Below are 13,560 nucleotides of genomic sequence, written 5' to 3'. Positions count from 1 at the left end.
ATGTGGCTGCTGGATCCAAACTCTCATCCTTCAGTCTTATATGGAGATGACTTTTCTCAGGGAGCCATCTCCCCAGCTCTCAAGTCTCTTTTGAATACATACATACATACATATAGATATATATGTAAACTAAGTAGAAAGAAAAAATGTTTTCACTTTAAGTACTTCTGTAATTCATAGATCTATAAAACATTCTTCGACACTATTGCTAGAAAGTGGCCACACTATTATCCTAATGATACAAAAGGTTTTATTGCTGCATAAAGGAATCTTGAAAATAACAAATAAAGATTATGAATACTGCCTATTGAAATAGAACCCAGATTGTTGCAATACAACTGTAATTTCTAACAAAATGCTTCTTCAAGTAATGGTATATTTTCTAATCGTCTCAAGGAATAACTTGAAGTTGATTTGCATTCTTTGACAGCATACCCTGTGTAGGAGTGCATAAAGCTTTATGTAGCACAGAACAGGTAGGTGCAATTCCTCCAGAAGACAGTACACAGGAAGGTAAGTACAGAGCCTAATTTGAGAATATGATGCAAACAAATGCTACAAAGAAGGTTAGCATGCATCATTGGCTTAGCATGCATCAGTGGGTTAGCATGTATTAGCAGGCTAGCATGCATCACAGCTGTTAGAACAGATTGACAAACTGCCACATGCCTGCCCTTCCTCCCTCCCTTCCTCCCTCCCTTCCTCCCTCCCTTCCACCTTTCTTTCCTTCCACCTTTCTTTCCTTCCACCTTTCTTTCCTTCCACCTTTCTTTCCTTCCACCTTTCTTTCCTTCCACCTTTCTTTCCTTCCACCTTTCCACCTTTCCACCTTTCCACCTTTCTACCTTTCCTTTCTTTCTTTCTGATTAAAGGAAATGATGACTGTTTACCCTGATAAATATCACCCAGAAAAATGTCTACAACCATGTATGCCTACACAGCATTGTTGGCCTTATTCAATGCTGTGCTAGCCTGAGAAAGAAAAGTCGCTTGTAATAGACATGATGGTGAAGTTGATAGAATCAAGAATCACCATGGATACAGATCTATGGGCTAGTTTGGGAGTCTGTATCTAGATTAGGTCAACTGAAGTGGGAGGACACACCTGAAATGTGTACAGTACCATTATGCTGGGGACCCAGACTGATGAAAAAGGAGGAGAGTTAAGCACCTATGTCCATCATCTCACTTCCCGGCTGTCTGTGGTATGAACAGACACCTCCTGCTCCTGCTGCCATGATGGACTATGCTCTTCAGAACTGGGAGCCAAAATAAACCCTTTCTGTCCTAATTGCTTTTGTCAGTTATTTTACCACAGCAGCAAGAAGAGTAACTAATATACTGGTGTTGATGCTATTTTATTTTTTTAAAGATGAAACAAAATGACTGGGTGCTGGAAGAAGCAACTTACACCTTGGCAACCACAGCATCACTCCCACAGTAAATGATAACAAATGTCTTACTAAACTCCAGGGCAGACTTAACTCATGTTTCCACTAATGAATGCCTTTAATCTGCGATGGGATCCCATGTGAAAGACTGCACAGCAGCCTGCAATGTTTTTAACGATCTCTCTCTCTCTCTCTCTCTCTCTCTCTCTCTCTCTCTCTCTCTCTCTCTCCAGGTCTGAGAAATAGCTAGAGCACAATGGTTGGCTGATGGTCCTTAACCAACTGTCACTCTAAGGAAAGGAAGAGGGATAGCCTCCAAGGAAGGGGAAAGATTTTCCCAACAATTAACTTCTGGCTGAACACTATTTTTATTCAATGTGAAAAAGAAAATAAGGATAAAGGAGGGAGATTTGTGTTGGTTTGCGTGTCCCCCATTACTGGAAATTGTTTCATGTTCCGAGGGCTTTTTACTATTTCTGTGTCTACTTTGAAGTTCCCACACTAAACGATATTCTCAGATTTTCTCATGGATTCTGAACAGTCTGGAGTCTGAAAACACTCTATCAGTAGCACCTCTCAGCTCTAATATCCTCATATCTCCCATCCCCATGTCCTTTCCCTGCCTTTTCCTACTCCAGAATCCCACAGCATCTGGTCTACTGCATATGAGCACCTTACTGTGTATGTGTGCAAGGGTGCACGCTCCTGAAACAGCACATGCCTCGTGATGGACTCCCTAACTGTAGCCCAGTGAAGACTCCCACTCCAAGCTAGGATTGTTTCAAAAGAAGAAAAAAGTATACTTAAGCTGGTATAAGTTAGTGCAAGGGTCTGTGAGGCTCCATTAGAGTACTGAGATAGATCTTGCAAAGTGAATTCAGGCATGCTGGAAGATAACCTCATTACTGCTTTTTTGGAATCCATCATAACTCTATTTATGCTTATTAATGCAGAATCCTAAACTGGGACCCCTACAGTCTTATATATACCTGGTATTCTGATTAGTGTTTTGACAACTTGATACAAACTAAAGCTATCTGGAAAGAGGAAGCTAGGTTAAGAAATACCTTCATTAGATTACCCATTAGCAAGTGAATCCATAGGGCATTTTCTTGTTTTAAGATTGATATAGGAAGGTCCAGTCCATTGGGGGCATTGCCACATTGCACCCCTGTGAACACGGTCCCGTGTGGTATAAGAAAGTGCACTGATCCAGCATGGGAAGCAAGCCAGTAAGCAGCATTTCTCCTTGGGCTCTACTTCAGTTCCTGCCTTGTTTAAAGTTCCTGCCCTGAATTCCCTCGATGAGAAACAGCGGCATGGAAATCTAAGTCAAATAAAGTCTTCCCTTCCCCCAAATTATTTTTGGGTTATGGTATTTATAATAGCCATAGGAACTAAGACACTTGGGAAGGCAGGTTCCTCTGGAATTGCCCCACTGACATACTTACTTCAATATAGATGTAGTGCTTGCTGTTCTCTATGACATGGGTGTAGGCAGCATGGATAGATTCCTCGTGGTGCTTTATACCAGCAGACCAGTCAGCAGCAGATCGGAGCAACTACAAGACAGCAATCAGCAAGGAGTGTACATCAGACAACAGGGATAGTACTATTAGTGCCGATGCAGTGAAGTCACTCCTTCTAAATCAAGGACTGCAGAGGTTTGAGTCCCATGTGGTTTGAGGAAGACTTAGAGCACATCCCGAACACACCCTTGTGGTGGCTAATCTTGTCAGCTTTTCACGTCTGGGAAGAATGAACTTCAACTGAAGAACTCCTCCATCAGATTCCCCTGCTGAGCATTTTCGAGATTTCTAATTGAGGCAGGAGGGCCCTGCTTACTGTAAGCAGTACCACACCTAGGCCAGTGGGCCTGAGCTGTGTTTAAAAGGCATGCATATGAGTAAGGAAGCAAGCAAGTAAGCAATGTTTCTCCACAGTTCCTGCTTCAGTTCTTGTTTGGATTCCCCTGAATGATGGACAGATTCTGCTTTCTCCCCAAGTTGATAATAGCCATGGCATTTATCATAGCAACAGAAGAGCAAACTACAACAGCAGTCTTCCATCCAGCCTTGCTTTCATTCAAAATGTGATGACTCGACTTGTGGTTCCTACGATAGATACTTCAAAGACTTATTTAGGCCACTACAATTAACATTGCCCTCTTTCCCTATCACAGTCCTTCGACTGCACATGCTATACAGGTCAAGGCCCTTGATGCATGGCAGAGATTAATGACTGTGAAGTATATCTCAACAAGCATCAGGCCTAATAAACAGTCTGTAGCTGTTTACTAATGATGCCAAGTACATGGACATGTGTGAAGTGGAAAAACGTAACCATGAACACAAATCAAATTAAAATGATCCAGGAAATAACATGACCTCCGAGGAACTATGTTATTAGTCAGCAGATAGAAATAAAGATTAAACAAGTTTCAACTCTAGGTCTGTTTAAACTCTTGGTAGATGTTATTGCCAAATAGTGTAACCGTGAGACCCCGAGAGTGCAGATGCAGTGTAAAGGTCCTTAGAGCACACATCCTCATTGCAGGCTGCAGCTCTGCAGACAAGCTGGCCCCTGGCAGCACACAATGGGAAGACAGCCGCACAGCTCCAGGTATACCATTAGCACCATCCCCTTGACCATTTCAGTGCCTTGGAGGCTCATTCCCTCTCCTGAACAACTGAGCAAACAAGAGTGGCTCTGCCAAGTTTCAGGCTTGAATTTATAAGCAACCATAGTGGGAACATCCTTGCCTTCCTGAGATCCAGAAACCTACACCTTCTTCCTCTCAGACTTGCTCTGATTCAAAGACTCAATAAAACTCATGCGTGAAAGATAAAATTAGCAGCAGGCAGATGTCATAGCAGGTGTCAACTCAAATGTCATATCCAGTCAATTCGGAGTGCCTTCCGAGCAATGATGAAAAGGAATTCTTGGGGGAAGGTACACTAATAGATAGCTCAGGGTTGATAAGTCATGCCTGCCAAGGAAAGAAAGCAGGGATCAGATAGCTGTCATTTTCCATGAAGGACAGGTAATCAATGCCATTTAAATGTTTAAAGTTGAGCTGTATAACCAGAAAGCACACCCTATGTATGGGACAGACCATACACCAAAGTGGAAGGTCTCGAAATTCTTACAACACCTAAATATAGGAAGTTGCCCAACTCCCAAGTGTTTAGCGTCATCAATCCCATTGCCCAAGTCCAAGTTCATAGCTTGCACTCACAAAGGAAAAGTCACTTAATTAAAAACAGTCAGGATCTGGGACAAACTTGAAAGTTAAATTTTAAGCAAGAGGGGAAAAAATACTACTTGGGATGATTAACCATTTACTCTCCTGGTCAGTCAGAACCTGCCTGTCACCACGAGAGTAACTGAAAGTGATGGATTTCCTTTTGGCTCGGCCTGCACTTTTGCCATTGGAGCCCTGAAGTTGTAGAAAACCACCCTAATGGCTTTCCATCTTTGATAGTTCAGAAAGTGCTGTCAGTGGTCACAGACATCAACACGCGTTGACTGATCTCTGTTGGTTTTCAGTTTAAGAATCACTCTCCCCTCTTTGTGGGATTGACCTCGCCATCTTGTCTAATGCCTCTAGTTTTAAAACTATATAACATAGACTAGCTTCAGGCTATCCCCTCACGTGCACATAGGGGAGCCTCCAGGCCATCCCCTCAAATGCAGAAAAATACTGGAAATGTGCTCATAATGAACTCTAACCCACACTTATCAGACCGCACATTTGAATACACAACTTGAAAATGTAGAAAAAAAATGTTATAGATCTGATTTGATGGTTTAGGGTCAAAATCGTAACTGGGAGTGGAAATTTTCCCCTGTACAGTGTCCTATTTTTTAAACATAAAATAGCCGCCTCATTAGTCACAATTCTTGCCCTCCCATATGATGGGCCTAAGATGAATTTATAAAGAACAGAAATGTATCTTGCAGGAAAACCTTTAGGACATTCCTAGCATCTCTCCCAAGTTTCTTTTTTCCTTTCTCACCAGAATGCTTTTAATTCCTATAAATTCAATGTGTGTGAGTGGTATGTATGTGTGTATATGTGTATGTATATACATGTGTATATACATATATATATTTATGTGTGCATATATACACATGCATACACACACATATATATCCATTGATATAATATATATATCTTGATTCAGTGTTAGTTCCCTAAGTGTTCCAAGTGAATTATGGACAAAGATCATGCCCACACACTGTGTGTGTGCACATGGGTGCATGTGTGTGTGTGTGTGTAGCCATCAGGCAAAGGTTGGCATTCATTAGTGTAGTTATCCCCAGGTGTCAGAGTCCAAAGAGAAAAGAGAAGTGCTCCTGCAGTTGAGCCTCACTGTTCTACTCTGGGCTAAAAATGAACATAGTCAAGGAAGTGACAACATTGACCTAATGGGCTGTCTCCTCCACAAGCTCCTTCCTTTCTAGCCCCTGTGATTGAGTGGCTACTGCTGAGTTGGCCAGGCAATTGCACAAGAAAAGCCTTTTTACTGGAACCAAAGTAAGAAGTCAGTCTTGAGGTTGAAGGAGAGAAAGAAAAGAGAGTGTTTAAAGGATGAGACTCCAGAGAGGTGTTGGGTGGGGGCAGATGTGTATAGCTGGAGATACAAAAGGAAGACAGGCAGTGGGAGATGGTCCTGAAGGATGTGACAGATGGAGCATTGTCGCCTTGCTGGGTCTCTGGGTCTACAATCAGCCTGGGACTCACTGGGTACAGTGCCTACTGTCAGCACTTACAACCTCAGAGCTGATGTCAGATTTGCAAGGAATCATTCCCATCCCTGACTCACTTAGGCTGTTTGGTTGGTTGTTGGAGACAAGGTCTAATTCTCTAGGCAAGGCTGGTCTTGCACTGGTGGGCTATCCTCCTGCCTCAGCCTCTCACATGCTAAGAGGAGCAAGCACTCCCGTGTCTGTATCATTTCCTCTTGTTTTAAGCTACCAGACTTTAGTTTCATTATCTTCAAAGACAGGGACTGGATAGAACTACTTATAAGCGATAAATGAGGAATCCACAAAAGTCCAACTGTGTGCTGGACAAGGAGCTGACCAAGACCTGTGCTCACACAGGCTGATCCATGAAGACCTGTGTATGGAAGAACAGCTGGATGGGTGAACACAGCTGCTTCCTCTTGCCTGTCTCTCATAGTCAACTGGTACATAGCTGTGACCATGATATCCCAAAGGATCCATGAAAGGAAGAGAGTCGGCACTGGTTTGTGGTTTCAGAGGTTTTAGTCCATGGCAGATCAGTCCATTGTTTCTGGGCCCTGGTGCAGCAGAGCAAGGGGCAGGACCATGTGGAAAAGCAAATTGCTCACCTCATGATGGTCAGAAAGCAGACATAGAGGAAGGCTCAAGGACCAGGTATAACCTGCAAAGGACCATCCTTGATAACTGCTTCCTCTAACGGGAACCTGACACACAGTTTCCAGCACACCTCTTTAGATAGCATCACCAGCTAGACAGTATTATACTCAGACCCTAGCACGCCCCCTTCCTAAATGCACCTACTGTGTGCCATTTGGACATTTCACCCAACTGTGGAAACAACATTCCAGGAGTATAATTTGGATGCCATTTACTAGCCAATAAATTTTCTTTTCCTTTTTTTTCTCTTCCCTCCTTCACTCCCCCCTCCCTTTTGTCCCCATCTTTGCAGGAATTTCAGCATGATTGTCTAAGAGATGGTTTCATTGGTAAACAGACAGATTTAATACAATCAACTCCACATTGGTGCTGACATACATTGGTCATTTTCATTGACCTTAAAGACGGAAAGTGTCCCATGTCTTAATGTATCTCAACTAACAGTGGGAGTGGCTAGCACCTAGTCTGTTCTTATATAGAAAAACCAGATCTTTTCTATCCTCCGTGAGCAGGCAGCATGCCTACCCACCTCTCCCCATGTGTGTGTCCCTTTCCCTGCTGTGTCTTCTCTGAGTGTCCTGGGATGGCTTCTAGACTCTCAGTACTAAAGAGAGCCACACAGAGATGTTTGTAGAAACTTCTGGAGTGAGTTCTCATGTCTGGGTGACTTTCTCAGAAGTAACTGTTTGGTGTGGTTCCCTTCTCCTTAACCTGGCCATACTGTAACCCCTCTGTGGAAGGGTGTGAACTGTATCTACCGAAGAAGACAGTCATGGATTTTCCTCATTATTTACTTTACCTAGTCAAATATTCTTTTTCTCCATTTCAAAAAATATATGTGACATAAGTATTTTTACTAAGAACCCATCTAGTGACCTATTCATAAAATGTCAACTTTGTTGCAAACTTTTGAAAGTCTAGAGCAGTGGTTCCCAAGGTGCAGGTTGTAATCCCTTTGGGGAGGGGGTTTGAGGGGGGATTGACCCTTTTATAGGAATCCTATACCAGATATTTACATCAAGATGCATAACAGTTGCAAAATTACAGTTACGAAGTAGCAATGAAAATGATTTTATGGTTGGCAGTCACCACAACTTGAGGAACTGTATCAAAGGGTCACAGCACCAGGAAAGTTGAGAGCCACTCGCTGCCCTAGAGGAAGCATCAAAGTGCAGACACTGATGAAGGAACACAGAGCCATTTTCTAGTGGCTGATCTTTGTTTGTTTCCTGTTTTGAGACAGGGTTTTATGTACCACAACTAGATTGGAACTCATTACATGGAACTGACTTTGACCTTCTGTTCCTTCTGCTTCTGCTTCCCCAGTGCTAGGATTACAGCAGTGAACCACCATGCTTTGTTTAATTGGCGGAGATTTTCCTATGTGCAGATAACATGTTTTGACCAAGTCTACCCCTCATTCCCTCTCTCGAGTTCCTCCCCTACCCACACTTCCCAATCTCATGTGGGTGTTTTTGTTTTTTGTTTTTGTTTTTGTTTGAGACCCATTAAGCCCACTTAGCACTGCCAGTCTATTTCTGGGTGAAAGCCATATACTAGAATGTGGCGTGCTCAGTTCTAAACAGAACAACTGTGTCTTTTGCACACCAAAGAGCAGTTGCATATATGAACTTCCTCTGGTGGTGACAACATGCACAAGACCAAGGCCAGACAACGTCCTACATGGAGCGCTGGAGGGACTCACAAAACTGAGGCAATATTGGCAGTCGACAGCTCCTGGGAGAGAGTTTTCTTTAGGGATTGTGTGGTTGTCCAGATAGAACCTCAGGCCTTAATGAGCACGAAGCAGGGGCTGTGCCCACGGAACTATACAGAGCTCCACAGCCGTTTTAGTGCTTTGCATGCATTAGCTTTTCCACGCATCCCTATTTATCACTGGCCCTGTGGAGTGAGTGAGCAGGGTTATTAGCCCTGAGTTATAAAAGAAGAAAATGTGTTCAGAGAGCTGAAGCAGTTTCCCCAAGGCTGACAGCTAGTAAGCATCAGGGCTTGACCCAAGAACCGACCTTTTCGTTGTTATCATAATGCTTATTTACAAGTAAGAATAGGCCTCTCTGCTATGTAATTAAATAAACTGTGCTCTAAAACCTCAGTGAAGGGTGCTGAGACCATAACTCAGTCGGTAATGATTGCCTGCTGTGCAGAGCCCTCGGCTCTGTCCCCAGAACCACATAAACGGGTGGTTTATGTGGCACATCCCTGACATCTCAGTACTCTGGAGATGAGGGAAGGAGGGTCGGAAACTCAAAGCCATTTTGCCTACTTTCTATGGCAGACGAGAGGGTGGGAATTTTGAAAACACAACACTGAATTCTTTGAAGATGAAATAGTGAATACAAAGGCCAAACATCTACTTCTTTGTCCCTTTGTGGGTTCTCTGGAAAATAAACGGTGATAGAGCTATTGTCTCCCTTGTCCAAGGACCTGGGTTCAATCCCCAGTGTCCCATGGAATGAGGCAAGCAACAGGAAGGCAAGAGCTGGCCAGATCCCTGCTTTCTCCCTGTAAGCAGTGGACAGCCACGATTCTGGAAAAAGATCTAGAGATGGATCTAGCAGGAACGAACAAGAGGTGAGGGGCAGAGTAACACGGGTCGGAACGGAAGAACAGAATGAAGCAAGGGGAGAGAGATTTTTGAAGTGTCTGCTTATCTAGACAGTCTTCTCTTCAGAACTACAGTTATGTCAGCTGAAAACCTGAACAACTCTAGATTTCTCTAGGCCTCAGGCTTCTTTAGTAGGGCAAAAAGCCCTATAAGAAAAATAACACAAAAATTACAAAATAAATATATGTCTTTTTTTTTTTTTTTTTTGAGAAAGGGTCTTGTATATCCCAGGCTAGCCTTGAGCTTACTCTGTAGCCAAGGATAACTTTGCATTTCCTAACTTCCTGTCTCCTCCACCTGACTTCTGAGACTACAGCTTGTCCTGACACGTTGGGTGTAAGGGATGCTGAGAAGCAAACCCAGAGCTTCACACACACTGGCCATCTACTAGCAAAGCTATAACCCGAGCCCTGGGTACAAGCGTTGAGAAAGGCTGAGCAGTGAGTCGTCCTAACCCAAAGGCAGGGCCCAGAGCAGACACTGAATATGGGCTCCTTAAAGGAGACAGTTCATTCTCTCTCCTCATGGGATTAACTTTTCCAGGAAGTAATCCTCAGTCTGGGCACTGAGAGGATAAAACCATTCACTATAAAAATACTAGGTTTGAGGATTAGAAGGATAAAAGAAATGATTAACACGGAGTTAAAGAGCTCGTGAATAATGCATTTTCTACTTTGGTGTCCTTGTGATTCCAGTAGCCACTCTCTGACAACTACCCATGTGCCCAGCTGTACCTATAATGTTGTAATTCATTTTCATATTTTCATTTGCTCTCCAAGATCCACCAAAATAGGCTTCATTTTCAAGCCACAAGTTCTAGCAATGGCTTTTATTTAGTGATCAACACAACTACTTTAAAAGTCAGGGCGTGAGGTTGGGGATTTAGCTCAGTGGTAGAGCGCTTGCCTAGCAAGCACAAGGCCCTGGGTTCTGTCCTCTGCTCTTGGGGGGGGGGTGCTGTGGGGTGGGGTGGGGGGTCAGAGCGTGCAGGCTTTGAGCTTTCTGAGGGCTCTAAGCTACATCAGGTGGAGTACAAATAAAAACAAAACAAGATGCTTAATATAGCATAACAGCCTTCATTTATTGAATGAAAGAGGATCTGAAAGGCATTAAGATCTGGTTCACGGGCATCATAAGGTTTCCCAGTAAGGAAAGAGGCCGCGGGGTGGCTGAGATGATCTGCTGAACACTCAACACTGTCTGAGCCCTCAACACTGTGGCAGCTGCCTCAGGATCCTGTGTTTTCCTGACTTGATGGCTGTCTTAGCTGACAACTCCCCAGCGCTCCCAAAGTGCTGCCTAAGGAACTTTTTCACCTCTTTATCACGGCTGCTCTCCAACATGGTTTGCGTCACACAGAACAGACATAGAGCTGTGGGAGCATTCCTCTTTGGTGACCTCTGCTCACATACTGACCCACCAAGTGTGACACACTCCCATTCCTTTCTAGAGATGACATCAATGACATTTAACTCATTTTCTTTCACTCTAGTTCCCTGCCCCTAGTTTCCAATGAGTCTGTCTTTCCTCAATTTTGTCTTGTCTCTTCCTCTCACTCCTAGCTCGCCCCGTGGTGGCATTAGCACTTTTGGAGACCTTCGCTGTCCTGGCTCTTACTAGGGAGCTCTTCATATGTGTGAGCCTCGAGCTCCAAAGCATCTATTCAGACAGAAACAGGAGAACAGAGTGAGAAATCCACTACCCAATATAGGATACCCTTTGGAGAGGCCCCGTGGCAGGCCAGTTCTTTGGTGGCTTTCTGGAACGTTAGCATCAGAAAGGCACCACCAGTCCCAGTGACTCCTTGTGGCATTCCACAGGGGAAAGGCAGTTTAGGAAAAGATGCAGCATACATCTCCACAGGTGATGGGCAAGGGCAAGGTCACTGGGCTTCCAGGGCCACCTTGAGACCCTTCTAGCCCCACACCAGCTATAATACCTGCTTCAAGGGCTGTGGTTTGCAGCAGGTGGTCTCTTTCCTCAGGGGAAGAGACCCTGCCCCTCCTTGTTAGCAAGCTCTTAGTGCATCCCAGTGAGTTGCCAAGGGAATTTTCCAATCTCATTGCTTTCTCTTTCCAGAAAACTGTTTCCAGAGATAGCAAAAGCAGTTTTTTTTTCTCTCCCTTCTCAGGATGAAAATGTTGACTTACAGTGTAAACAGATGGTGCTTAAACATATGCTTATATAAACATATGGTCCTTAAACATGTTGGCTGAGTCAGTGAATGATTTGAATGAGCCTTGATATAATCAGCAGTACATAGAATTTTAAATTATCATATATGTTTGTAGTGGCTTAAGCTCTCATGCTAAGTATGTTACCCAAAATCCTGTTTGCAGTGTCCTACACACAGGACTAAAGGAAGCCTGTCCCCAGTTGGTTTTTCACTGCTCAATAGTTACTGGTGGCCAATGGATGGGCAAGGAGACAGAGATGGAACTTTTAGGATTCAGGAGACTTGATCAGGGAAGAGGAAGAGGATATCACACCATGACAAGAGAGTAGAAGACGACCACACTGGAAAGGTACAGGTGCAGGAAGGGGAGACAGCCGACATGTAGGTGCAGGGGGAAAGCAGCCCTCAGGAGGGCTGCCCAGCAGGGTCCAGGGCAGCAAAGATAAAACACAGATTTAGTAAGTACTAAGTCAGGAATATCGGAGGGGAATGTGTTAGCCACATGAAATTTAGGGAGTGGCCCACCCATTGAGCTGTTTAAGGTATTTAAAATATACGGCTGTATATGTGTGTCTTTCTTTAGGGAATCCAGAACATTTATTTGGGCAGGTACAGAGGAGCCACATGCACCCACAGGGAGGGTGTGAAGGTCAGAGGACAGCCTACAGGGTCTTTTTTCTACCATGGGAGGGCAGTATATCAAATTCAAAGTCATCAGGTTTGGTAGCAAGCACTCCCCACCCCATGACATTTCACCTGCCCAGGAATAATACATTTCTAACCAACATTCAACAGAAGCTAAATTTGCTAAGGTGACTACCACACCAACTTTCACGCAAGTTTAAATCTTAAATCCTGGGTTTTTTCTTAATGCCAATATCCTAATTTCATCTTCCAGAATGAATTAAGTTCTCCTTATTCACATACAACAAATGTGGCTCATAAAATATTCATCAACGTATATGCAAATATATAGCTCTCTGTGCCTCCAAGTTTAAAGCATTAATGTCTTTTTAAACTGGGATGACAAACATCTACCTCAGGTACTTTTCTCAAGTGGTTTGTCCTTTTTATACTTTCTTTGTGTGTTTGCATGCATGTGGGTGTTCAGGTGAATTGCCCTTGTGTGGGTGGGTACACATGGACGTATGTTTGATCGCTGTGGAGGCCACAGAACAAGCCTGAGTACTGTTGCTATAGAGCCATCCACCTAACTTTTTGAGACAGGATCTGTCGTTGGCCTGGAGCTCACTAGGTTGGCTGGCCAGTGAGTCAGAGGGATCCTTGCATCTTCCCCTCCCCAGTGCAGGGACCATAAGCATGCACCACCACACCCAGATTCTTTACATGGGTTCTGAGGCTCAAACTTAGATCCCCCTTATCCAGCGTTACCAAATGAGCTACCTCCTCGGCCCTGGCTTGCTCTTTTTACCGTATTATTTTGTCTCTGTTGTAATACATTATTTCTGGCAGGCCTCTGCCTGTGTTCCCACACTGTGCAAAGTAACAGATTTAGACACTTCATTTTAAAGGCATATTCACTAGGATCCCTGTCTGAATTAGGTCAGTCCACACTGGTGATGTGAACAGCAGACAGGATGCTGGGTACCTGCGTAAACAGTGCTTTTGGTGGCCCGTCTGCATTCTGTCTATGGGGAGCTTGAAGACATATGAGAGGCCATTGATAAAGACCCAACTGAGTTCCATTGAGCTGGAGTTTGAATCTACCCATCAGTACGGGGTAGCCCTGGATAAGCCTCAGAGTCCCACTGAGCATGAGTTTTCCAGTTTATAATTTGAGATGGCTGGAACGGAAGCTGTAAAATGTGACTCTCTTAAACAACTTCCTATTCTTTTAAAAGAGCCTCTAAAAGGTAGTTGGTTAATTAAGCACTAAAATTCAATTGAATGAGAACTCCCTTCCCAGACTCCACATTCTGCCTCATTCCTGGTGAGTA

At 43.9% G+C, this 13,560-nt stretch overlaps 1 protein-coding gene across 4 annotated transcripts in view; it reads right to left on the bottom strand.

Moving 5' to 3' along the window:
- Pld1 (phospholipase D1) overlaps positions 1 to 13,560 on the bottom strand; it is a 206,309-nt gene that overhangs the window by 43,967 nt on the left and 148,782 nt on the right. For all 4 annotated transcript variants that reach the window (XM_087616305.1, XM_087616307.1, NM_001399082.1 and 1 more), the window contains 1 exon segment: positions 2,843 to 2,953. In XM_087616305.1, the coding sequence (XP_087472431.1) occupies positions 2,843 to 2,953 (111 nt within the window).

Source organism: Rattus norvegicus, chromosome 2 (assembly GCF_021556685.1).
Source record: "Rattus norvegicus strain SHRSP/BbbUtx chromosome 2, alternate assembly SHRSP_T2T, whole genome shotgun sequence".
NCBI classification, from domain to species: Eukaryota; Metazoa; Chordata; class Mammalia; order Rodentia; family Muridae; genus Rattus; species Rattus norvegicus.
This window is presented reverse-complemented; position numbering and strand designations above follow the sequence as displayed.